The sequence below is a fragment of the Herpailurus yagouaroundi genome, unplaced genomic scaffold, assembly GCF_014898765.1.
Source record: "Herpailurus yagouaroundi ecotype Mexico unplaced genomic scaffold, PumYag 140, whole genome shotgun sequence".
Taxonomy (NCBI): Eukaryota; Metazoa; Chordata; class Mammalia; order Carnivora; family Felidae; genus Herpailurus; species Herpailurus yagouaroundi.
In genome coordinates this window covers 75484541-75511979 of record NW_024412395.1, presented here as the reverse complement: position 1 = coordinate 75511979, position 27439 = coordinate 75484541, and the positions used below count along the sequence as shown (strand labels likewise).

The following is a 27439-nucleotide window of genomic DNA, read 5'->3' as shown; positions in this document are numbered from 1 at the left end:
TTCAAGTCAGAGATATATGGCTTATCCCAACCGACAGGAGCTGAGGGGTAAATTGAACACGTGACTCTAGATCTGTTTCTTATGTGCGTGCGTGCAGAAAGGACAGAAAGAAAGAGAATCCCAAATAGGCTGTGTGCTGTGAGCGCTGAGCCTGACTTGGGGCTTGAACCCACAAACTGTGAGTTTATGACCCGAGCCAAAATCAAGAGTCAGACACTTAACTGAGTGAACCACCCAGGCACCCCTCCTCTCCTGTTTTTGTTTGTTTGTTTGTTTGTTTGCTTTTTGTTTTTTGTTTTTTTAATTTATGCTCTAGATATGTTTCTTGGTTAAAGGTCTTAGAAGCAAGCACCCATTCCTGTTCTCCCTTATTTCCTATTCACATGGTATAGTATTTCTACCTTGAAGTGGATGTGGCTGGCAAAGAGTTATCAGTGACCCTTCTTGGAACAAGAGATGCCTATAGTGGTTCTCTGTCAAAGTTCTTTTTCTAGGAATGTGTACGTGACGTGTAGCTCAGGCATCACTTTCTGTTCGGGACTCAGACCACTTGCAATAGTTTGCATCCCATTACCACCTCCCATTCTATTTCTGCTCCTCAGTGGTCCTTTTTCCCAAGTTTGTGTCAGAAATGCGTACTTTGGGGCACCTGAGTGCCTCAGTTGGTTAAGCGTCAGTCGTCGGCTCAGGTCATGATCTCACAGTTTGTGAGTTTGAGCCCCGCATCGGGTTCTTTGCTGTCAGTGCAGAGCCTACTTCATATCCTGTGTCCCCTTCTCTCTCTTCCCCTCCCCTGCTTGCTCTCTCTCTCTCTCTCTCTTTCTCTCTGTCTCAAAAATAAATAAACTTTAAAACAAAAAAAAATAATAAAAAAGAAATCTGTACTTCATTTGGCTTACCTGATGGTTTTGGGAGAAAAGGTGAGTAACAGCAGAAGTGCAAACCTTAGTGTGAGGTTGCATTAAGAAGTACAGTTTTATTACCACTGCTTTTTATCGCTGTGATCCTGCTGATTGCTCCCTAAAGCAAGATGCAATGCTACTTCATCTTTCCTGAGGCCCCAAGAGGAGACTCTCACAACAGGATTTTCAGAAATGTGTTATGTGCATGGCCATGTTTCTAAAAAAGTATTTTGCATAGCTGGGCACTGTCTACTCCCGATGCATATATTCTGTTCCTTCCAGGGTCCGGCTTTCTGTGCCTTCCAAGTGGCCAATAGCTTAAAAATAGTACATTTATTTGCAGAAACATGAGAATCACTCTTTCCACCTAAGCACCTCTGCCCATTAAACTATCTTTTAGAAGGGTAGCAAGTACTTTGTTGTCTAGCCTGAAGCAGTGATGCAGTCACAGGGATTCAGGCATGATGAGTCTAAATCACTGGTTGATTTTTAACAGGTATTTCTGTTAGGAATTGTGTTAAACTGCAAGTAACAGAAACCCAACCACAGGGGCTTAACCAAATAGGAATTTATTTTTGCATAGGTAGCAAGAAGTCTGAAGGCAGGTAGTTCAGGACTAAAGGACTCATCATGGTTACTCCTAGCTTCTTCCTCTGCCATCCTTAGTGTATGGTTCTCATCCAAGACGAGGGGAGAGGGAAGAGCAAAATAGGATTGCTGGGTCTGTCCTTTAGAGCTGGGAAGAGCAGAGAAAGAAAGAGTCCTAAGTAGGTTCTGCTCTGTCAGCGCAGATCCCAGTGCAGGGCTCGATCCCACAAACCATGGGATCATGAACTGAGCAGAAATCAAGAGTGGGATGCTTACCCGACTGAGCCACCCAGGTGCCCCAAGTCCGTCCTCTTTTTAATCAGGAAAATGATAGCTTTCTCAGAAGTCCCATCCAGTAGACTTCCACTTCACCCTACTGGCCATAATTAGATCCCATGCTACCTTTAGCTGCAAGAGATTCTGGAGAGATGAGTATTTTTAACTGGAAACATTGTTGCCTTGGATAAAATTGGGGTTTAGTTGGCAAGGAAGAAGCTCAGTGGATAGGCAGTGATTGAGATCTGCCCCGAGGAGCCACATGACATCTTTCACAACCAGGTTTAGGTGACTGCCTTTTATTAAAATTTTTTTTCAACGTTTTTATTTATTTTTGGGACAGAGAGAGACAGAGCATGAACGGGGGAGGGGCAGAGAGAGAGGGAGACACAGAATCAGAAACAGGCTCCAGGCTCCGAGCCCTCAGCCCAGAGCCCGACGCTGGGCTCGAACTCACGGACCGCGAGATAGTGACCTGGCTGAAGTCGGACGCTTAACCGACTGCGCCACCCAGGCGCCCTGGTGACTGCCTTTTAAATATTGACATTGTTGGGGCGCCTGGGTGGCGCAGTCGGTTAAGCGTCCGACTTCAGCTCAGGTCATGATCTCCCGGTTCGTGGGTTCAAGCCCCACGTCGGACTCTGTGCTGACAGCTCGGAGCCTGGAGCCTGCTTCAGATTCTGTGTCTCCTTCTCTCTCTGTTCCTCCCCTGCTCACGCTCTATCTCTCTCTCTCAAAAATAAATAGGGGCGCCTGGGTGGCGCAGTCGGTTAAGCGTCCGACTTCAGCCAGGTCACGATCTCGTGGTCCGTGAGTTCGAGCCCCGCGTCAGGCTCTGGGCTGATGGCTCGGAGCCTGGAGCCTGTTTCCGATTCTGTGTCTCCCTCTCTCTGCCCCTTGCCCGTTCATGCTCTGTCTCTCTCTGTCCCAAAAATAAATAAACGTTGAAAAAATAAATAAATAAAATAAATAAAGATTAAAAAAAAATTAAAAAATAAATAAAAAAATAAATATTGACATTGTTGGGGCCCCTGGGTGGCTCAGGTGGTTGAGTGTCTGACTTCAACTCAGGTCATGATCTCACAGCTCGTGGGTTGGAGCCCTGCGTCGGGCTCTGTGCTGACAGCTCAGAGCCTGAAGCCCGTTTCACATTCTGTGTCTCCCTCTCTCTCTGATCCTCCCCTGCTTGTGTTCATTCTCTCTCTCTCTCTCAAAAATAAATAAACATTAAAAAAATATTGGCATTGTTGTTCTATTTCTGTGATGGAATGGAGTGGTGTGCCTTGTGTTGTTTGTTTAGGAGAGCAGGTGATGGCATGAGTGTTTATGCTTTTCCATTCTTATAAAGAACAGTGGCTCCTTCTTGGCTTTTCACAGAAAGAATCTTCAGCTTGCAATGTGCCTAATGCAGATGGCATGGGAGGACCTTTCCTCCTAGAGTTCTTTGACTTATGAATATGATGAAAATAGTAGGCTCCAAGTGCAACCACAGACACAGACGGAAGTCTCCCAGAGCTGGATTATCTGACTCCTCGCTATGGCCCATGTTTCTAGTTCTTTCACGCTCAGAAGTGTGAAAAAAGGGAGGCTTTTCTTTTTCTTTTTTAAGTTTATTTATTTATTTTCGGAGAGACAGAATGGAAGGGGAGGAGCAGAGAGAGAGGGACAATCTCAAGAGGGACGTGGGGCTTGAACTACTGAAACGGTGACCTCACGACCTGCAATGAAATCAAGTGTCCGATGCTTAACTGACTGAGCCACCCGGGTGCCCCCTTTGTTGCAGGGGACGTTTCTTCTCAGGCCTATTCCCTTGAGCTTGGGACCTTTTCTCCAGCTTTACTTTATTTTGGTGTAGCTCTTACTTCACCATGTCTAATTTATCCCAGCTCTCAGTTAAAATGTATCTTTAGTCTTTCCTCCTGGGAAAAGGGTTTGGGGAAACAAATGAAAATATCTGACTTTCAGAGCCAGTATCACTGTATACATTTTCATGTGCCTGTAAAACTCTGAATGGTCTTCTTTTCATGTTTTCAGTTTTATTTTCTATTCTGGGCCCTAGGACAGAACTTCAAACTAGTGTGATGAGGGCAAATTATAGAATATGAATCCTTTCAGCCTTTGAGGTGATGGGGCAGAGCTGGGTGCAGCCAGAGTTTCCCTGCCTGCCCTTTTAAGTTATAAGCATGTCTTTCGTTTATCCCAGCGTGTCCTACAAATATTACCATTTTGTGTGTGCCAGGAGGTCAGAAAGCTTGGAAAATGCTACTATCAGGCTGATGCTTCAGGTTACTATCCATACAAAAGCCTAAACATTCTCTCTCTCCTTTTCTTGTGTTGTTTGAGGTTTATGGCCTCTGGCCTTTTGTAAAAGATTATCCTACCAGACATGGTGACTTGGTTGGTGTCTCCCAAATACTGTTCATAGCAAACCCATACTGTGTCCTCACTCATTTTCATAGCTTAATGCCCCCTGCTTTTATTTATTTATTTATTTATTTATTTATTTTTTAAATTTTTTTAATGTTTATTTATTTTTGAGACAGAGAGAGACAAAGCATGAACGGGGGAGGGTCAGGGAGAGGGAGACACAGAATCTGAAACAGGCTCCAGGCTCCGAGCTGTCAGCACAGAGCCCGATGCGGGGCCCGAACCCATGGACCGCGAGATCATGACCTGAGCCAAAGTGGGATGCTTAACCGACTGAGCCACCCAGGCGCCCCGCCCCCCCCCTTTTTAAATGCCATTTTAAGTTCTATTATATTCTCTCAATTATGCTCTTCCTTTCTTTTTTATATAGGATTTTATAGATGGGAGCACACCCAACTCCTTTCTTACATATCAGCTCACCATTGACGCTGAGGTAGTTGTAACCTGTGTTCTTCCCAGTTTTGCCTTTTGGCAACATTGATTAACTGGGCCAAGCCCACAAATGCCAACTTCTTTCCACCCTGTCCCCAATTCCTCAGTATCAGTGCAAGGACAGAAATGCAGGGTAATAATCTGCTGGGAGCTGGTCAATAATAATAGTGTTCATTAATATTTCCCCCTTTATCTTTTTTTCCTCTTATTTCCTGTTTTCCTTTTATTTTATTTCCTTTTTATTCTCCTTTTATTTTAACTTGTATTAGTCTGAACTAAGGGAGGAGACATAGGTTGTGATTAAGCTGAAAAAGTGTTTGTTTGGTTTTTCCAGATGAGAATTCTCCAGCCAACTTCTGGGATTCTAAAAACAGGGGAGTGACTGGAACCCAAAAAGGGCAAATCGTATGGAGAATTGAGCCTGGGCCCTATTTCATGGAACGTAAGTACTCAGCGAGAAGTAGAAGTTTGTTACTGAAATTCCATAAATATACAGAAATCTAGGGAGTCTTGTCTGAATTTATTATAAAAGTTTCTGGCTCTGATTTTCATATTTATGCCATGTATCCTCAAACTGGGAAATATATTGTTTTAGAAAATGCTCGTTAGAGAATGTTCACATATTTTGAATAAAGTGTATGTAAATATATATGTGTGTGTATAATACATATACACATTACATATATCTTGTGAATGCATAGTATATAAGTCATGTTTGGTTATTTTAATACTTTACACATTTTTATATACCCTTGTATCTACATTCGTAATTAATATTTATTATATTAACTTCTGGGAGCAGAAAGAATAACTCAAGATTTCAGTTAACTTAAGAATTTTATTTGTCTTCAGAATACTTTGCTATTATTTTTCCCAGCAGCGGAATAACTGTTGCATTCGGGTCCTCGTCTTTACAATTCGATGAGAGAGTCTGGGCAAACTGCCATAGAGGTCAATTTTAAGAATAAGAAATTGGCTGCAGGTAACTCAGCCATTACCCCGTTGATCTGATGTTGTATTTCTTTGCAAATACAAATGCTTCTATATAGTACATGGCTCACAGAAATAGCTCATCTCTTTTTATTTAGGGTGAAGGAGAGTATTTATATTTGCCACTAATGTTATTGAGAACATGGTGTGTACATTTTTGTAGGCTAGATAGAAATGTGAATGAATACACGATCTACTGAGTGGTTCAAGTTAACTTTTACATTTACACAGTTCTTCATTAATGTAGAAAATGGGCTATTTAAAAATTTTCTGAGTTGTTTAGTTTGTGTAAGAATTAACTTTTCTATATTCAAGAGATTTAATATAAGAGAGAGAGTGTGTATATGTGTGGATATTAGTACTGAAGGATTGTACTTATTAAACCTTAAAATATAAAGTAAGGTTTGATTAAATGGGAACATGCTATGAACTTACTTTTATTCAAGTATATAAATTTTTATTATATAAAAAGTTATTTTCAAAGATTAATATCTGTTACTTTGAATTGCCATTAAAGACGTTAGATTATTTCTTCCACATCCTTACTGGTAAGTCAGCATTTCATAACTTTCTCTAATCATGTTTCTCTCTCCTAAGAACTATCTGTTTTTCATAGTTCAACATTTGACTAGAGTCTCTTGAAAACCTAAAGGGAATGTAGTTTTTAAGGGAAAATGTTCATGATATATCAATAAGTAAGGGGGAAAACAGGTAGATACACACAACATAATTCTAACTAATACCATAACATATAGGAAAAAATCTGGAAGGAGATTTGCCAAAATGTGAACATGGGTTGTTTGCGAGGAGGTAAGATTATGGGACATTTGTTTTTCTACTTATTATTTCTGCTTTATTTTCTACTTTCCTTTCCAACATTTGGCCCAGCTGGCAGTACCATGTATTAATAAGAAAAAGAAGTGGGGAAAATGGAACGGGTTTACTTTCATTCAGTGTGATTCCTCCTTTGAAAGGATGCCAGGGTTTAAGAGGCTGACGTAGCAGAGAGTCTTGCCAACTGAATTTCAGGGGAAAAGGTAAAACAACCTTCCTGTTCCTTCCAAAATGCCAGCCTGCTAGGAACGATTGCCTCCAGATGGAGTGTGTAGCCTCATACCATGGGGTTCAGGTGAACACCGGGGAAGACGTTAGTATCACATACTGTTATAATTTGGAACTTTTTTTTTGTGAAAAGCCCCACTTGCAGATATTTCATTTGCCATGACTGATTTTTTTTTAAGCTTTTATTTATTTTTGACAGAATGAGAGAGAGAGAGAGTTGGGGAGGGGCAGAGAGAGAGAGGGAGACACAGAATCCGAAGCAGGCTCCAGGCTCCGAGCTGTCAGCACAGAGCCTGACGCGGGGCTCGAACTCATGAACCATGAGATCATGACTTGAGCCGAAGTCAGACGCTTAACCAACTAAGCCACCCAGGCGCCCCTGCCATGATTGATTTTATTTCTCCTCCCCAAAGCGTTAGAGATTCATAATGTCCCGGCCGATCAGGATATACTAATATCTCTGTCTTGAATGTTTTTCTTTATGCTTCACTCTAGTGTTTAATAGAAATAAGCTTGACATTGACACTAGGAGTTGGGAATGAAGAGTAGGTTTTTGTTGTTGTTTTATTTTCTCCTCTAAATTCCATCTCAATTCTTCACACACAAAACTAGAGAAAATAAAACTGGAAATATTCAGCAATGAATTTTTGTAAGGACTAGAAAAAGTCGTGTATGTTAAAATCCAAGATGGTGAATGAGAATTACAGAAAGTTTGGTTTTAGAATAAATTTATCTTCATTAATCAGAATGAGGCCTCTTTCAGCACACATTCATATCCTTTCAACGTGTAAAAACCTAAGGTGGTATTTATCTAAGTGCTTAGTAGTGTAGTCCGTGTCTTTTAGACATCATTTTTTTTTTTTTTTTAACCCCTACAGCAGACCTAAGGGGACTTCCAGCACAGTGAAGTTTTGCTTGAACCTCTGGAGCCGATGGTGTGGAACTTCTAAAAATTGGGTGGGGAGGGGTTAGACAGCTTCTATATTTTCAACCTCTGATCTTGAAAACTTGAGACATTTAAAAACTTTTGCTTTCATCTTCAGAAAGAAAATTTATCTTTAGCTCAACAGAAGTTCAGGCAAAATAAAATTAAAATTCTCTGAAAATTGCCCTAAGTGCATGGGCAAACCTTGATCTCAGCCCCCTCTAAGCTCTTTCTGAATGTAAAGATGGCTTTAGTTTGTCTGGAAAAAAACCCAGAGGAGGCAGGCAGCCCAGACTTCTATTATTACGGGGCCTGCTTAAATGAATTTGAAGGACAAAGACAGGTGTAATTTTGGGCACATGACTTTCCTAGACCCTGGAGAGGAGGATCAGCTTCCTCTGCACCTACTTGTCACCAAACTGTCAGATAGTCCTCAGATGAGCTTATGCTTGCAGAAGCTGAATGGGTCATCTTTGCAGGATGCATCTTGAGCTTTGAAATGTAAAAGGTTTCAAAGTTGTCTTATCATACTAGGATGTCTCTGTTATTCTTTGCAGTCTTTCATAGACTTTGGCCATTCGTTCATTCATTCATTCACTCAGACCTGCTTTTGTCATTCCTTCATTCCTTCTATTCATCTGTCCATCTCTCTCTCCCCAGCCATCATGAAGTATTTATTAAGTGCCAGCTGTGTGCCACACACTATTCCAGGAGCTCACTAAATCCTGGATCAGTGAATGAGCTTAGAACTTCATTGCTATGTGATAAACTGCTTTGTGGTCATTGAGGATAGTATCAGAACATTGATATTTATATAAATGATATAGTGCTTTTACACATCTTACCTGTCTCAGCCCTGGGAAGTGGGCAGGGTTAGGAAACTGAGCATCAGACATGTAAGTGGCTTGTGTCTCTGATTGGCACTCAGGTTAGGAAGTATGATTGCCAGCATACGGTGCCTTGACAAAAGGCCTTTGCTTTATGAATGGCTTTTTGGGGAGGTAAGGGAGGCAGGTGGCCTTGGTACTGTTCAGAGCCTTTGCCCTAAATATCTCCATTCCCAAGCCCCTTCCTGCCAACATCAGAAGGCCTTTTTTTTTGCCCCTTGGATGGATTTGGGGCTTTTTATTTTCCACTCTCATACATTAGGTTTTGGATCCTGTTCATTTGCTAATCCTATTAGGTTTCCACTACCTCCACACCGGTATTATCTATCTTTGATTTTCATGATTGTTTAGCTGAGCTTTCGCAGAGGAGGAGGAGCAGAGCCATTTTAGGCTCTATTGGCCCTTAGTAAAGAGAAGATAACTTGTAGTAACATATAAATGATAGGTTAGCGGGGCGCCTGGGTGGCTCAGTCGGTTAAGCATCCGACTTCAGCTCAGGCCATGATCTCATGGTTCATGAGTTCGAGCTCCGTGTCGGGCTGCATGCTGACAGCCCAGAGCCTGGAGCCTGTTTCAGATTCTGTGTCTCCCTCTCTCTCTGCCCCTCTCCCGCTCATGCCCTGTCTCTCTCTCCCTCTCAAAAATAAACAAACATTTAAAAATTATAAATAAATAAATAAATAAAAAGCATGTCACTGGAAATGTGGGCAGACTTCCTCAAAAGCATGAAGATTAAAATGTATTTACTTTTTCCAATTTGTGGCCTCTGAATAAAAGAGCCTGTGAATAAGAGTCATAGTACGAAGAATATAATAAAAGCACACAGGACCATGGTGAAAATCATGTTTTAGAATTAATTGCTTTAATTGTTTTAGAATTAATAAAATCAGTAAGTTGAATTTTTTAAAGATTATTCTTTTTAAATAAAAATGCTTGAAGGAAGAGCATCTCCATTTCATCTACTTTATGGTTCAAAATATTCAGCTTCTAGAAACCTGGGGAAATTGCACACTTTCTAAATAGGAACAAGCTATTAGTGACTGCCTAAGTGAATCTTGTTGCTATTTAAAGTGATGGATGAGATCCCAGCCTTTGAAATAAAACCATTTCTTGCGCAGGGTGGCCTGTAGAATCTTTTTTCAGAGAGGGCTTGAAATGAAGTTTTATACTAATGCCCGGAGTTAATGTAGCTGAGTTGAGATTCTTTTTAAAAAATAATTTTTGAATAAGTAGTGTATGAAAGAATATAATGTTGAAAAGATCCAAAGGTAAACGTATCTCTTCAACTTCATGCCCCAGTCATTAGTTTCTCCTCCCCGAAGGCAAGCACTTTTACCAGTTTCATTTGATCTGTCTGAAAATATTTTATTCATATACAAACCCAGAAACACAATGGTTGCCTTAAAAATGCAGTGTCATAGGGGGCACCTGGGTGGCTCAGTCGGTGAAGCATCTGACTTCGGCTCCTGATCTCACAGCTTATGAGTTTGAGCCCCATGTCAGGCTCTGTGCTGACAGCTCAGAGCCTGGAGCCTAGAGCTTGCTTCGGATTCTATGTCTCCCTCTCTCTGCCCCTCCCCCACTCACTCTTTGCCTCTCCCCCGCTCATTCTCTCTCTCTCTCTCTCTCTCTCTCTCTCTCAAAAATAAACATTAAAAAAAATAAAAATGCAGTGTCAGGGGCGCCTGGGTGACTCAGTTGGTTAAACATGCAACTTCGGCTCAGGTCATGACCTCACGGTTTATGAGTTCAAGCCCCGTGTCAGGCTCTGCACTGAAAGCTCAAAGCCTGGAGGCCGTTTCAGATTCTGTGCCTCCCTCTCTGTCTCTCTCTCTCTCTCTCTCTGTCCCTCCCCCACTTGTGCTCTCTCTCTCTTTCCCTCTCTCTCAAAAATAAATATACTTAAAAAAATTTTTTTAAATGCAATGTCAGAATCATGCAGTTATAGAAACCCCTTTACTTAGGAGCATGGTTAAGTTCCTAAACCCTGTTCAACTTCCCTTCCACCTCCCTGACCTCCCCTCCCCCACCCCAAACAAGCCCAAGGTTACTATCTCCCCACAATCCCCCTCCCATCACCCCACAGCACCAGTGCTCTGGGAGATGTCTTCATTAAAATTCGTAAATTAAAAATTTAAAAATAAGCGGGCTTCTATGTCTGGTCAGCATTTAAATAGAGGCTGCCAAGTCTTTATTGTAGTAAACCTTTAATGAAAGTATCCTGAAGATTACTAAAAGGCACCAAAATATATTTCCATAGTTCATGCCTGGCTTTAGCCGTTCAGAAGGGACCTCTGAGAGAGGAAGATGCCATTTGGGTGGTGCTTTCTTCCTTCCTTCCTTCCTAGGCTAGAGCGGGCCCAGCCAATGGCAGGTCCTTTTTTATTTTTTTTATTTTTTTAAATGTTTATTTTAGAGACAGAGAGGCAGAGCACAAGCTGGGGAGGGGCAGAGCACAAGCTGGGGAGGGGCAGAGCACAAGCTGGAGACAGAATCTGAAGCAGGCTGCAGGCTCTGAGCTCTCAGCACAGAGCCTGATGCAGGGCTTGAACCCATGAACCATGAGATAATGACCTGAGCTGAAGTCGGACACCTAACCGACTGAGCCACCCAGGTGCCCCCAATGGCAGGTCCTTATAGGCTAATGTAGGAGGCCTCCTCACCCTTCTCCTGTCTTGCTGCCCTCTGAGGCAACATGCTTTTTTTTTTTTTTTTTTTAATTCAGTCCATTTATTTAAATGTATATTGTACGTAAGTTACAAATTCTCACTTCTGCCACTCTGCTAGAACTTTTCTGGATAAGCCTCCATTTCTTCCTTGATCCTGTGTTTTACAAGTAATGTGAGGTTACTATCTGTGTTTTGAAGGTTATAGCTGACAAACATCTGTTTGTTGGTCTTCCTGGCTAAGTGCCAGGTAAGATCAGTGGAGGTCATGCCACAAGTGTCTCTGAGGAGGGAGGAGACACGGGGATGGAATCGTAGTGGCTGCACAGGGCCACGGCGAGGTTGCACAGGTGCGGCATGGCCCCCACCCACAGGAAGAGCCAGTGTGTCAGTCACATGACGTGGAAGTGGACGAGCTGCTCTCACAGCCTTGTGCTGAAGTTGTGCAGGGAGATGTCCCGATCTGGGGTGGCCCCTCCATGCTGCCCGTTGGGCCCAGGACCACAAGCACCAAGACCCCGGCCCCCCACCACCATCACTGGCCCAACCAGACCCTAGCAAGTGAGCCAACATGCTTTTTATAAAAGGCGGGGTTTTTTTTTTTTTTTTGGAGAAAATACTCTTACTTTATATATACGTACACACATATTTTAATATATATATATTTCCATAATCTGAGACCGGTAGGAGGAGATGTTGGCTCCCACATCGGGCTGTGGAGAAACCATTCTCAGGTACATGGGATCATTCATCGCTCCTTAGGCCTCTGTCTCCCCTGCCTGTGCACAGGGCTGGCCGGTGCCGCAGGCAGCGGGCTCCTCCTGTATCTGATGCTCGGTCATCATTCATATGTTTACTGTTATCTGTCCGTGTATCTGTTTCTCAGAAGTAGCTTTTTGTTTTCCTCTTGCAGTTAGTGCTTACAGATTGTAGCTAAAGTAGGAGCGTGAATGCCAGCTCCCCTTTCCACCCTTTTTGAGTCTTCTTCCTAGTTACCTCTTTCCACCGCTAAAATGGTTAAGCACGTCAATCAGAATGCAGCTCTCTGTCTTTTCTCTCTCAGAGGAGATTGCATTTAGTAACACCATTTAAAAAAATCTTGAGTGACCTCATAAAACACTAATGTTTGAAGAGGAACGCTCTCACCTTGTCAGCGTGGAACGTTGGTGTATTTTAGGGGACAGAAGTCTTCACTGGTGTTCTGCTGAAGGTGCCGGTGTGTTTTAGTCCAGGCGCAAACGACTAGTTCTGTCCAGTACTGTGTTATTCTCTCTGATGACCAGCCTATGTGTTTGGTTCTGTAATAGGTGATCTGTGCAAATCCCCTTGGCTTTGCATCTAGCCTTGAAGCATTATGAAGCTGTTAGCTCTGTCGTGTTTTTTGGTGATCATGTCCACAAAATCTATCCTGTGCAATTCAGAATGAGTTTATCTTATAGTTTCAAGGATCCTAATTTGTCACTGGGGTTGGAGACTTTTGTTATAGCAAGGAATAAACAACACCCCACATGGGTTCACTAGCAAAGCAGGCCTGGCTGTCAACATCCTACACACAAAAATCAGCAGTCCCCCCTTTTTTTTTTCCAATCTCATAATCTATTACCTAGCTGACTCTTAAAACCTTACAAAAGAGGAGATAGCATCCTGACTTGAGAGGGAGCTAGGGGAAGATGTCTTATAAAAATGCACTTCTCTTTGTAGAAAAATGAGCTGCTCACTCCCTTACCGCTGATCTGATCTATGAGGTGCCGCTGCAGGCGGATTCCCAGACCGCTGGTTGCCAGCATTTTGAGTGTGATCCTAATGAGCTCATGCCTGCAGAATTCAGTCCTCGTGCACACCATCAGGCTTTTTCTGCTTTGGCAGGCTTTGTGCATGGTGCTTAGCTTTGTTCTCGTAGAATACGTGCTCTTGGTCTTGGAAGAAAGCAAGTGGAAGAGGAGGGTTTGCACAGACCTGTACAGCTGTCACTATTTCAGTAATAACCAAAAGCTTGTGTTAATGTTCGGGAAAGTCCTTTGCAGAGGTGTTCCCAGGCAAGTGAAGTCATAGTGCGGCTAGAATTCTTGTGTGCGTCATCTTGCTGTTCCTCAAACTCAGCATGCTTATTCCTGCTTCCCTGCTTTACCGCCCCTCACCCGTTATCATCTCTGCTCCATTTTTCTCATCTAGAAGTGTGAGTCCAGACCTATTTGTTCCATGAGGCCTTTCTGACTGCACCGTGTTGTCGCTCATCTTCTCCGGGGTCTCCACATTCTGCTACCCGGCCGCTCTTCCTTTTTAGCCCTTCCTGTAAAATTGTCATCCTAACAGCTACACAAAGAACACCTGCTAGACCAGAAACCTTTCTTTGATTCTCTTGCACTGTCAGGCATATGTTGTGATGGGTATGTGGTAAAAATCTTTTGCTTGATGATGCTAACTACATTGTGAGTCACTGCACTATGATCATCATGCATAATGGAAACACTCAATATTTTCCCTCATGACAGAGCTAATTTTTTAAGCTTTAGTATTTTGTCATTGACAGAAAAATGTAATACAGTTTTGTATTCCTGTACGTAGTATTCCTAATCCTATGTAAATTCCTAAAATGATTTTTTAAAGCATTCTTTCTCTTAAAATCGGCAAACCAAATACACTGTAGGAGACCATTTGGTGCAGTCAGGAGAGTTGATAGAAGAGGAACTTCTTGGGGAGAATCCATCTAGTGGCCCCACTTTAATAATCCAGGTGACTCAGTTGAGAGAGGAACCCCACTTCTCTAGGCTGCGACTCTTCCCTGGTGCCTGTCCATCAGCATCATTTCCTATGACATCATTGCCTTAAATGACACCTTGGGGAAAATGCGTCTTGTAGGGACACTACAGTGACTCACATACTTTGTATACAGAGAAATTCTAGCGGCTGTGGGTTTTATCTTTGACACATTTTGCCTTCACGGTCTTTGAAATTGTAATTACTTTCCAAAATCAATAATTGGCATTTGTATTGCTTTTCATCAAGCTCAAATTTTATGTGTGTGTGTGTGTGTGTGTGTGTGTGTGTGTGTGTGTATGTACACATGCACCTGTGGGGAGAGAGGTATATATATCTCCACATATCTCTATCTGTCTGTCTATTTATCCATCTATTTATCTATCCAGATCTATATATTTATGTATCTATATGCCAGTGGTTCCTAAATTTGATCCCTGTCTAGTGACTACATTGAAGCCACCTGAAAAATTAAAATACAGATTCCCTATCACTGCAGAATCTATACAGCATTCTTTTTTACTCTGTTAGACTGCTTTTTTGTATTTCCACTAACAGTGGCAGTCTATTTTGTAGAGGTTAGGAGTGAACGCTTTGGAGTCCCACAGACTGGGTTTGAGTTCTGACTCTGTCATTTCCTGTTTATTTGACCTTCTGCAAACCCTGCCACTTCTTCTGTAATATGGGGATGGGAATTTCTGCCTCCCAAGGTTGAAGTGGGTATCAAATAACAACATGAGCGGCGACAAACCACGGTGTCTGGTGCGCTGTGGAGCGCCTCAATAAATGGTGACTAGTTTTCTTCCTGTCCCTACACTATACATATTTTGGTGTGTTGTTTTGTGCATTATTTTTCTCATATCTTTGGGATATTCATAGAAAATTTCAGAGAACTCTGTAAAATCAAACAGGAATTGGTGTAATTTATTTCTTTGATTGGAAAAGAAGGGATTGATTATTCAAAGAGTCTAGAGTAGGATCTTCTGACAGGGGGTGTGGCAGATTTCTTCAGCTGATTCCTAAATGACTAGTTTCAGTGTTGAAATTACTGTTTTTCTCCAATCAATTTGCAGCTGAGATAAAAATCTGTTTCAAATACTACCACGGCATTAGCGGAGCCCTGCGAGCCACGACCCCCTGCATCACCGTGAAGAATCCTGCTGTGATGGTGAGTGCCCCTCATTGCCGGCTTCCTCATGAGGTCCCCCCGGGCCCTCAGCTTCTATTTTTGCCAGTGCAGCTCTGGCAGGGTTATGAGGAACGATGAAAAAGGAAACACATAACAGCGTGGGCACTGTTGTAGGAAAGGAAATAACTTACAGGCTGGCTTACCTGGATCCATAATACGAATCGTGGAAAAATATGATTTGATTTATAACAATTCTGCAAATGGTCAGCTCTTCAGAGAACCCATTCATGAAGCAAATTAGTGAGTATGCCATCAAATTTAGTCTTAAACTTGGTCTAAATTTAGTCTGGGTGACTGGTTGGGAGGAAATGGTGGCATTGCATCTTACCTGAGTTTAATTTACATGAGCTCAGTGAGTAAGAGGGGAAAATAGCAATTCAAATCCTGTGTGATTCTACCCGCAGCAGTCGTCTTTACAAGCTTTCACTCCAAAGAGTGTGAGATGGGGATCATGCATGTGCTATTTCCTCAGGAGGTCTGAGCACCAGATTCCTAGATGCTGAGTTGGGCGCTAGAGCCTAAATATACCACACATTTTTAGTATAACATGGCCACTCAACGGAAGTCCCCCTCTTCACCAGGCCCTCAAGTGAAGAAAGAGATGCCTGATTTAGTTTGGAAGGAAACTGGTTGTGTTAGACTTTTGCAGGCAAGTATATATATACGTTTTCAACATGGTACTTTCTGAAGGTTTATTTTTCACAATTTTGTGGTTTTTCACTCCATTGACTAAATTTAGAATCTAACAGCTTTGTAGTATGTACTCATTGTAGATGGGTGGTTGGGTTCAGGTGGTTTGGGGAGATTCTTAGAGTCTAAGATATGTAAAGCATTGGAGGTTTAATAAGCCATTAATAAAAATCAGATCATGAAAGCAAAGAAGAAAAATATTGACTCCCACAATATAGAACCTTTATCACAGTGTGTGTGTGTGTGTGTGTGTGTGTGTGTGCACGCACATGTGTATTGTGTACGTGTGCATTTATAGATGCAAGCATTTTTGGAAATAGGCAAGTAGTCATGTTGACTCCCTGAAATTCAGAAAGTAATCTCTGCAGGTGGCATTTTGAACCAACAACGGTATATCATGAAGTCTTTCCTTTTCATTTATTCACTCAAACAAATATTCATTGGGTACCTGCTAAGTACCAGCCGTTGCACTCACCTTTGGGGATGACATGACAAGCAAAAACTCAGTCCTTTCTTTCACTGGTCTGGTGGGTACAAGAGACATCACTAAATTAATTTATGTTTATTTGAGTGATAATTGCTGTGAGGGGGAGTAAAATGGGGCTATGAGGGCACATACTAGTAGAATTTATCCTGATCAAGTAGGTCTTGGAAGGCTTCCTTGAAGCGTGTTTGCACGACGATCTGAAGGATGAGTAGGAGATACTTAGGTGAAGAGGTGGGGTGGGGGCGGGGTGGGGGGAAGAGCATTTCAGGTAGTGGGAATAGTATTTGCGAAATCTTTAGTATCCAAATATTCTACTTGCATTTGAATTATATTTGAGTTCCCATGTAGTAAACATAATTTAGAATTTAAAAGAATAATCCACATTTATTATACAAGACTTTGAAGGTCACCAGGAGAATAACAGTCATTGATTACAAAATCTGCCATGTCACATACTAAGCGGTGGAATGTGCTTCAATTGATATTCTAAAAAGAAAAATTACAAAAGTGGAAAAGTGAGGTCTTTAATAATAGAACCTTTGAAAAATTAACTGTGTGTGAAATTAGACAATAACTTCCAAACATGATTTTCTAGATTCAGATTTTATTAGACTTGAGCAACTTAAGTGATCAGATATCACTGAAGGCAGCAGGGTTTTACAGCGTAGTGAACACTGGTCTCATTCCATTGATTTTGCATTGAGATTACTCTGTCAAAGCCTGTGGATAGTTTGTAGATAATTAATTTTCTTCAGACAGCTTTTAGAGAACCATCAAAGCTTCATAGATATAGCTCTGGCAGTCAGAATAGAATATTTCTGTTCAAAGGGTGACAATAATGGAATTGGTGGTCAATAGATTTCTGACCCAGCTGAGACAATTGGGTGTATGTCCAAAATTGGAAGTCTGGGGGACACCTCATGGTGGGGATAAGTGCTGTGTTTCCATGATAGTCACCTAGTTATATGACATGTGTCTAGTTATTGTGACTGATTGACAACATTGATATTTTAGTTTGATTATTCTATGACCACATGCAAAGAATAGCCCTGGAGGAAGTGTCTGAGCACCTCTCTAGGGAAGAAAATGAACTGCCATCATCATCTTATGGCCTCCTTTCTCATATATCCTTTTGCAATGAATCAAGGATTTTAAAAAAGTTGCGTCTTGTCTGTCATTTGTACTTTGACGTCATTGTCATTCATCAGAGTACTCAGTGATACGTGTCTCTGACACTTGGAACAGGAAATCCTTTGGCTTCGGGGACAGATAAAGGCTAGCATCACTCACTACCATGTATTGTTTCAACACTTGGTTGTCAGTGTTCCTTCTGGGTTTTCCTGGAATGAATCTGTGGCGTGAGTTTATTTAAAATATCTCTTTAAACATTGAGTGCAGATGTGTTTCTTATCACCGATGTTCCTGTATCTAGTGATAATGTTTGGTCTTTCCTGGCTTTCTTGTCACAAATGATGAATTGAATTCATGAGTATTACTTCAGAAGAGCATTTGTCTCAGTTGTAGTACAGGACGCTATCTGTGAATTCTCTGAGAGTTGTTTCACATTAGCTTTTGCCAGACAGTGGTTTATATTTTTAAAATGAGAATTTGAAGGCATTTTCTTGTGTTTCTGTAATATCTTATAACATTTCCAACACGTTTAAATGAAGACTGACCATGAATCTTTTTCATCTCCTTTAACTCACTTAGCATCGGTGTAGCTTAGCAGGAAGAGACTTCATGTTTTTGGAGGGAACACATCTTATTGGGCAGTGTGGTCCATTTGGTGGGAAGCTATGGTTTATCAGGCTGTACTCAGGACTTGGAGGGCAGGTTGCTGAGTGTCTGTCTCACAGCAGTCTGTACCACCTCACGCTGTTCATTGCTCTATGGTCCAGGGATGTGTGTGGTGAAAGCAGGATGAGACAGAGACAGCCATCCGTTATCTGGCCAGTTTGCTGCTGTGTCTTTTCCGATTAAACTGGGGATGGTGAGTCAGAGAGAAACAACGCAATATGGTAAACTTTACATACTTGTTGAGAGTCAATCCAGAGTTATCACAAAGTTGGTTTTATGGATGAAATAAATTTAAGATACCTGGATGATACCCTATTATACTGCAGATGACGTTTGAAAGCATCAGGAATCAGTGAAGTGCCATGCAAAATAGTTTTGATTAAGGTACAGGAAGTAGAGGGGCACCTGGGCGGCTCAGTCGGTTAAGCTTCTGACTCTTGATTTCAGCTCAGGTCATGATCTTATGGGTTCGTGGGATTGAGCCCCACATTGGGCTCTGTGCTGACAGTGCAAGACCTGCTTGGGACTCTCTCTGTCTCCCTCTCTCTCTCTCTCTCTCTCTCTCTGCCCCTCCCCAACCTGTGTGTGCACACTCTCTCCCTCAGAATAAATAAATAAACATTTAGAAAAGGAGAAGGAAGTAGAAATTTATATTTCAAAATTTGAATAGAATTTATTTTTAAAAAAATTTTTTAACGTTTATTTATTTTTGAGACAGAGAGAGACAGAGCATGAACAGGGGAGGGTCAGAGAGAGAGGGAAACACAGAATCTGAAACAGGCTCCAGGCTCTAGCCATCAGCACAGAGCCCGACTTGGGGCTTGAACTCATGGACTGAGAGATGACCTGAGCTGAAGTCAGACGCTCAACCGACTGAGCCACCCAGGCGCCCCTGGAATTTATTTTTAAATTGTTCAACTTTGCTTGGATTAGTAAAGTTATTTCTTAGAAGTATATGAGGTTAAAAAATTGAAGGATAGTTAACATACAGTATTATATTAGTTTAGTGATTCAACAATTCTATACGTTACTCAGTGCTCATCACATTAAGTGTACTCTGTAATCCCCATCACTTATTTCACCCATCTCCCCATCCACTTCCCTCTGGTAACCATCAGTTTCTTCTCTATATTTAAGAGTCTGGTTTTTTGTTTGTCTTTCTTGTTGTTGTTTGTTCATTTGTTTTGTTTCTTAAATTCCACATATGAGTGAAATCACGCTGTATTTGTCTTTCTCTGACTGACTTATTTCATTCCGCATTATAGTCTCTGGATCCATCCATGTTGTTGCAGATGGCAAGATTTCATTGTTTTTATGACTGAGTCATGTTCCATGTTCCATTGTATGTATGTGTGTGTGTGTATATATGTGTGTGTGTGTGTGTGTATATATATGTATATATATATATGTATGTCACACTTTCTTTATCTATTCATCTATCAGTGGACACGTGGGTTGCTTCCATATCTTGGCTATTGTAGATAGTGTTGCAGTAAACATAGGGGTGCATATATCTTTTCGAATTAGTGTTTTCATTTTCCCTGGGTAAAAGGCCAGTAGTGGAATTACTGGATCATCTGGTAATTCTCTTTTTAATTTTTTGAGGAACTCACATACTGTTTTCCACAGTGGCTCTATCAGTTTGCATTTGGTGGTGTATGATTTTTTTTTAAATTTCTTAATCTTTATTTATTTTTGAGAGAGAGAAACACAGAGTGTGAGAGGGGGAGGAACAGAGAGGGGGAGGGAGACACAGAATCCAAATCAGGCTCCAGGCTCCAAGCTATCAGCACAGAGCCGACATGGGGCTTGAACTCAGCAACTGTGAGATCATGAACTGAGCCGAAGTCAGATGCTCAATGGACTGAGCCACCCAGGCGCCCCATTGGTGGTAGATGATTTTTTAAAAAGTGAGGGAGTGCGGCAAAATTTAGATGGAAGGGTTTAATCCAAAGTTTAGAATTAATATGTGGTCTCTGTTTCCCAATTATTCAAAATATATTCTGCCTTCAGTTCAGTCTCTTACAGCGTTGTGGGCTTCTTTGTTAGAGAACTGGGAGACCTTTTTTTTTTTCCTAGTGTACCATAAGTGGAGCACTTACTTGTACATTAATTGAGAGAAAAGCTAAATTTGCCATACTTGGTGGTCCATAAATGACAGGTTTCAAGTGAGATAGCCTTTACAAAAACTTTTACAATACAATAATCAGTACAACAGCACTGCAGACTCTTACAACTGCTAATTATAATAGCTGTGCCATGTACCTGCAGCACAGTAAAATAGGAGTCTACGAGGGCAGTGGGGCATCCACATGGTGACTCAGAAATATTTGGCAGGTAATTGGAGGGTAATTCTACATATATGTGGATGAGTTTGAGAAAAATCACCTGTTTAGTTTATTCTGTTTTCCTAGCAAATCTAAAGGAATCTGGTGTTTGGTTTTTAACTGAAAGGAACATTTTAATATAGTAATAGTAATGTAAGTACATTCACTACATATCAGCTATATTCTTATCAAAGAAGTAAAAGGACATAAAGTAGGTTGATTCCTGTCCCAGGAAATTTAGAAGTTCATATTGGTTTCATTTGGGGTAATGATTTAAATTTAGGTGTGACTCCTTCTCTCGTCTCTGAAAATATGCATTTTTATGTGTCTGGATTCCAAGATTTATAGTATATGAAAGGCATATACTACAATGCATGTTTGATACAAAAAATCATCACATTTGTAAATATATGTGGTTGCCTAAACACGTTGGGTACCATCATACTCCTGTGAAACTTCAAATATGTGCTTTTCCTCTGCAGATGGGGGCAGAAGGCATGGAAGGAGGTGCTTCCGGAAATCAGCATTCTCGGAAACTCGTCAGCTTCACGTTGTCAGGTAAAGGTGTCTTTAAACGTGATGTCCAGTTTGAAAGTGTATAATTTCAAAGGCATGAATAGTTACTTCTGTCTATAGATTCTTTTTTTTTATTAAAAAAATTTTTTTTAATGTTTATTTTTGAGAGAGAGTGAGCAGGGGAGGGACAGAGAGAGAGAGGGAGACACAGAATCTGAAGAAGGCGCCAGGCTCTGAGCTGTCAGCACAGAGCCTGACATGGGGCTCGAACTCATGAGCTGTGAGATCATGACCTGAGCTGAAGTTGGACGCTCAACCGACTGAGCCACCCAGGCACCCTTACAGAGTCTTACATATGATATGTGAACTATTTATTTTTTTTGGTAAAAGTTCTGGAAATTCAAGTATATTTCTTACCATGAAAAAATTAGACTACTAATATAAACTCAGAAATTATTTCTTCCAGGTTTTCTAGTGATAAAATGACTGTAACTATATACAGTTACTTAAAAACAACACTGTAACATATGCTATCCCTACTGGAGAACTTTAGTTTTGAAAACCATGTATGTGCTTAGCTCATCTGAAGAAAGGAAAATATTGGAGACTAGGAAAAATAAGCCAAGGTTACTCCTCCTATTTCTGTGGAGAAATTCACATAAAAGTTGGAAAGCTGATAAGGCAACTTTTTTGTTTATTTTCTGATTAAGGAAATATTCTAATTGCTTGTTTATGAAAATGTGCTGCTTTTCAGATTGTGAGTTAGAACTCATCTGTGTTTGGTAAGTTTAATTTAGTTGAATCCAACAGTTCAAAAAAAAGAATGGGGGAAAATTCAGAGTTTTTCACCAAAGGGAAATATTTTTTCATAGAACATCAGTTTATACAGACTGAAAACTTTCACACACAAAATATACCCACACCTATGTATGTGTATACTGGGTTTCAGAATAAAATATATTTCATATGTAGATCACGGTCAAAAACGTTTGAAAGCTACTGATTTTAAAAAAAATAATTGGCAGTCATAAAGTCAGGAAGACACTAAGAAAATCAGTCTTTGAAATGAACTTTTAAAACAGACAACTGTGCTATGACACATATAAAATGCAGTCTAACAGATGTCTGTCACTAAAAGATGTTTTGTTTCCATTTTTCCATTGGTGCAGTGCTTCTAAATTTTAAATTAGATTCACTTTTCTTGGCTGCAAAAAGTATTGTGGATGAAAATTGACATCGTCAAGAGTGAGAGAAAACTGATCTTGAGAACAAACATTTCCATGATGTATAATTACCACATATGATGAAAGTGTGCACATTAGTTCATTGCTGGCCCATGGCCTTCCAGAGTATCTATTTCTGTTCTAGCATGTTCCTACTCCCCTATATGAGTTTACTTACTATGAAAGCCTTTTTTTGCCTTTGGTTCTCTGGTGGATCTCAGAAGTTGTAAACTGGTGGCTTATGGTTCAATTCTGGCCAAGAAGTATGTTTTGGTTGGAACCCTCAGGTTTTAAAACATTTCTAGGTTTTTAGAAGTGCACTTTGAAGTTCCACTGCCAGTGGAACTTAGCCTTACCCTCAATGTCTGTGTGTCTCCTGGAAGCATTTATTTGGCTCTGCTTTAGACCTTCACAGTCTTGAGGGGTTGCAGGTACAGAAATCCTTCGTGTATAGGTAGGGAACAGTTAGCCCACCTCCATGGTTACTTTAATCATACCATGGTCTTCTTAGTTTAGACGCATTGCCTTAAGCTTCCAAGTGATCAGTATCATTCCAATTAACAGAGATGTTAATTAATTCACTGCAGGAGAATGACCAGCTAGAACTTGAAAACCCCAGGACGTTTTCCTAAAAAGTAGGAAATAGCTTTGGGGCATCATCAGATGCTTCTTCTTTAAATATAATTTCTTCCAACATCCCACCTCAGTACACAGAGTGGCTGGCTACTTTATATCTGTTTTACTTCCTAATGTATGGTCAGATATTTGCAGATGGTGTACAGAAGTGGCTAAAAATTATATAAGATGAAAGCAGTTCTATAATGGTAATTCTGAACAACTAATCCAGTTATAGCATATTGACAGTGATAATAGTGTTTAGCGAAGAGCATTTAAGCATTGTAGAATGTCTGCCCGCAAATGTTCTACTCTTGATTCTCTGTGGTAAGTAGGGACACGAATTAGTGAATTCTACAGCTAAAACAAAAGCTGTTTGTGTTTTTTTTTTAATTTTTTAATGTTTATTTAATTTTGGGAGAGAGAGACAGAGGCGCAAGCGGGGGAGGGTCAGTAGAGAGAGGGAGACACAGAACCCGAAGCAGTCTCCAGGCTCTGAGCTGTCAGCACAGAGCCCAAGGCGGGGCTTGAACTCACGAACCATGAGATCATGACCTGAGCCAAAGTGGGACGCTTAACCAACTGAGCCACCCAAGTGCCCCCAAAACTGAGTTTCGGTTACTATCTTAATCCTCTTCTCCAAATAAGACTTTAAACTAGGGTATTTAGCATGTCATACTTTTGTGACTTTGAGGTCTTAGTTGGTCTATTAGGTGATGCAGACATTTATGAGCAGTAAAATATATAAAAGACAAAATGGGGAAGCCAGAGCAGAAATGAGATGGATAAAGGAACAGAATAATCAGACTACAAATAGTTGGTAGATTCTTATATTTATTAATGAAGATTTATTTGTGCAGCATTCCTTGTGGAAAAATTTGATATGAGGGTTATTTAATAGTGGCGTCTTTCATCACAGTGGCGTAATCTTCTGATGGAATGCTTTTTGTCCAAAGGAATGCTTTGCATGAATAATTTAGCTCTGTCATGCTTTGTGGCGGCCATTTCCGTCCATGTTACTCCTCATTTACTGCAAAGAAATCCCTTGTTTAGAAGTAGATTTAGCATCTAAAGACTATTATTCTTGTCTTTGAGTCTGAGGTGAGCCTAATCGAGAAAGGTAAGAAAGTAAATATGCAAATTGTGTTTTCCTCTCGGAGCTATTTTATGCCGAATAAAGCCACGCGAAAACATGTAGCACCATTAAATTGATAGTGAGTTGCAGATGCTGTGTTAAGATGACTGTGTAGCTTATGAAGTGCCAGGAGTGGGGACTGTAAGGCTAGAGAGACGACAGTGGCTTCTCTGAAGTGCCTTACTCATCTTTCTCTTCTCCTTCTCTTTTCTCTTCAGATCAAAGATCTTACTGTATTTCATGCAGTGTCCTTAGCATAAGGGCCTCCTGGTTGACTTTTTCGGTCTTTGCTGACATATGAAACTCGGCTGTCAGTTGTTATTAGACAGCACTCTGGGCCACAAGTTGTCGTTGGCCATGGGTGAGCCTCCTCCAGGAATGGCTCCCTAGACAATGTGGTTCTATGGGCAACCCCACCAATTCTGTCCCTCTAGGAAAGACTTTGAGTTTCAAGAATGGGCTTGAGTAGGATGACTCAGGGAACCTGCCATCATTGACAGTCACCATACAGAGTCTGTTGCCCAGCTGATCTGGGTAATCCAAAGGTCTTTGGAGGTTCAGAGGGATCTGCAGAATTTTTCTCTGGACTAGTGGTCAGGACCTCCTTAGACTGATCATAATTGTAGCAAGTTGCTTAGAAATGGTCCGTTATTCCAGAAGCTTTCAAGATCCCTTAGCTCTTAGGCCAATCTTATTCAAACTGATATTCTCAGAAAGGTGTTGAGGACCCGGGAGAGCTGGGTTTGTTACCTGACATGTTGGTGTCCCTTATCCTCACTCCTTTGAAAAGTGTCAGTCTCTCCATTTACCAGATTTTAGCCAGAAATTTTAGCAACTCACATACTGTGAAGTAGCAGCTGGTGAATCTAAGATGTTCTGGGACAGCCATCAAATATTTAAGTTACTAACCAGTAGACTCACAATTATTTAATACAGCAGGTAGCATTCAAATTTTAGAAATATTTCTCGTTTTCTTTTCCCCCTAATATTCATTACATTTGTGGAATATATAACATTTTAAATGTGGTACAACTGAATGTGTGGTCTGAAGTTTCACCCCCAATTAAACATAGGTCTATAATTTCATTATATGTATGTAGAAGAGATTTAATTTTTCTCTCATGAAAGAACATATTAACATTCTTTAAAAAAAAAAATAAACTGTTTCCTAAGAATTTCTCTCAAGATACTGTGTGAAATGCTGGTTGCCAAACCACATAGCAAAATGGTGGTGAAGACGCACGTTAGAATCAAAATGGTTCCCAGGAAGTCGGTTTAGGTGCATGAGGTGATGGTAAATGTTTGGCTTCATTTATTCAGCCTGTCAAGAGACTCCCCCTCTGCTGGAATTATTCATAACTCACTTGTCCTTACCTATCTCAACAATCATGGTGTGAATAACGTTGTTATTGTTTTACTGTTGTTTACCCCCCTCTCCCTTTCTCTCCCTCCCTCCCCCTCTCTTTCTTTCAAGATCTTAGAGCAGTGGGGCTAAAGAAAGGGATGTTCTTCAATCCTGATCCTTATCTTAAGATGTCCATTCAGCCAGGGAAGAAGAGCAGTTTCCCCACCTGTGCCCACCATGGGCAGGAGAGAAGGTCTACTATCATCAGTAACACCACTAATCCAATTTGGCACCGAGAGGTAAGATGATCCTCAGGGATCTTCTACTTGACAGGAATTTGGCCAAGTTCATCTCTCTTATGTGTACTGTTGAGCTGTTTATGAGCATGGGCAAGATGGCTAAGGTATCTCAGGATTCTGTTAGGAAGAGTGTAGGAGGAGAATGAGACAGTCCCTTGTAGCCAGGGCCAGGAATAGGGCAAAGCAGGTGAGGTCCTTGATCTCGGGCGCGTGACTGAAGGGAGCCAGAAGACTCAATAATCAAAGTTAAGATTTTAGTGAAATATTTTAAAAAATGAAAATCAGTGCAAAAAATTCATGATGAACAGATATTAAAATTTTAAGTAAGGACAGGTTCAGTAACATTGACTTGCAGAGCCATATTCGAGCCTGAAGCAGAAGGAAAAGTCAGTAACACTGATCCTGTTTTTATTTAAAATTTTTATGTTTTTACACCCAAAACTAATGTAACACTGTATAACTAACTGGAATTAAAATAAAAACTTGTAAAGGGCGGCCGCCAAATTTTCTATATTTTGTTCTAGTTATGTATTCAGTACAGATTAGAGGAATTTCTCTCCCTATGGGCTTTGGCAAATGTTTTTTGGATTTCTAGATTTTGGTTAATTAAGCCATTCAAGGTAGTTGTCATCCCGAGGGAAGCCAGATCGTTGATGTGTTGGTGATAGATACTTTGACGTTCCTTCCAGCCACATTAAGCTACCAGTCATCTTAGCGTACCATATCAGTGAAATCCAGCAAAGCGTTTTCTCATTAGAACTAGGGAAGATCAGGGAGTGAACAGAGATATTGTTTCTCATCTAATGAGCAAAGCATGAACTCTGCCACCATTTCTCAGAGATCTAAGACATGTTTCATACACTGGTGTTAGAGTGTTTCTAGGTAAACCTTTATTGGCGTAGGAGTTGCATAGTTAATCAGATCATTCCCTAGTGTTTAATGACAATATGTTCTAACTTTGTAGAAATATTTCCATGGGGAGGGAGATGATTCGGGGATCTAAAACCAATTGGAAAAAAGGTACTGCTCTTCGAGACTTGCCAGCACAGCAAGATGTTTCTCCTGAGAAGTTCTTATAGTTATTTAAATGGATTAAATATTGCATGTTTTCTTACACCTGGTTTAAAAAAACTGCTTATGATCTCCACATAGTAAAAAATTCTTAAAGGCACACGACTTAATTTAACATATGTAGAAGCCTAGAAGACATAGCATGTATCTCACTATGAGCTTTAGAAGGCACATAGTGGATTTGGTAATGATATTGGCAATAACTTTCTTTTCCTAACATTTTATATTTACAAAATTCTTAAACTTTGTGTGCATAATAAGGGCGCATAAGGGATGAGATCATCATCCATCCATTTTGATGGTTAAGAAACTGAAGCTTGAAGTGTTTATGTAACTTAGCTGTTCAGAGGCAGAAGCGGTGCTTAAACTTTGCTCTCTTATTCTAAGCAAGTGCTTTTTCCATGAAGCAAATTACTAGATGACATGGCCCTTTGGGGAACTTTAATTGTTATGACTAAATAAACTTAGTAGTGCCTAAGTATAAAGCTGGCTGGAACCTTTCACATCACTGTGGTTGAATGGATAATATCAGGAATGGGATGAAATGATTCTGATTAGATTCCCGGCTTCATCACTGATCTGGAGATCCTCGTCCTTAAGAAGAAAATTTTATCTGAGGCACCTGGGTGACACAGTTGATCAAGCGTCTCTTGATTTCAGGTCAGGTCATGATCTCACAGTTTGTGAGATTGAGGCCTGCATAGATCCCTGCTTGGGATTCTCCCTCTCCCTCTCTCCCTCTGCCCCTTCCCTCTTGCCATGCGCGCTCTCTCTCTCTCTCCCAAAACAAACAAACAAACAAACAAACAAACAAACAAACAAACAAACAAACA

The 27439-nt window shown here is 40.8% G+C and overlaps 1 protein-coding gene and 1 pseudogene across 6 annotated transcripts in view; one reads left to right on the top strand and one right to left on the bottom strand.

The window, feature by feature from the left end:
• The window catches only part of HECW2 (HECT, C2 and WW domain containing E3 ubiquitin protein ligase 2), a 392473-nt gene that overhangs the window by 228992 nt on the left and 136042 nt on the right, over positions 1 to 27439 (top strand). For all 6 annotated transcript variants that reach the window (XM_040475725.1, XM_040475723.1, XM_040475726.1 and 3 more), the window contains 4 exons: positions 4960 to 5067; positions 14986 to 15080; positions 20885 to 20960; positions 25366 to 25535. In XM_040475725.1, the coding sequence (XP_040331659.1) occupies positions 4960 to 5067; positions 14986 to 15080; positions 20885 to 20960; positions 25366 to 25535 (449 nt within the window). The remainder of the gene's footprint in view (positions 1 to 4959; positions 5068 to 14985; positions 15081 to 20884; positions 20961 to 25365; positions 25536 to 27439) is intronic.
• Positions 11069 to 13534, bottom strand: LOC121030858 (proteasome assembly chaperone 4-like; annotated as a pseudogene).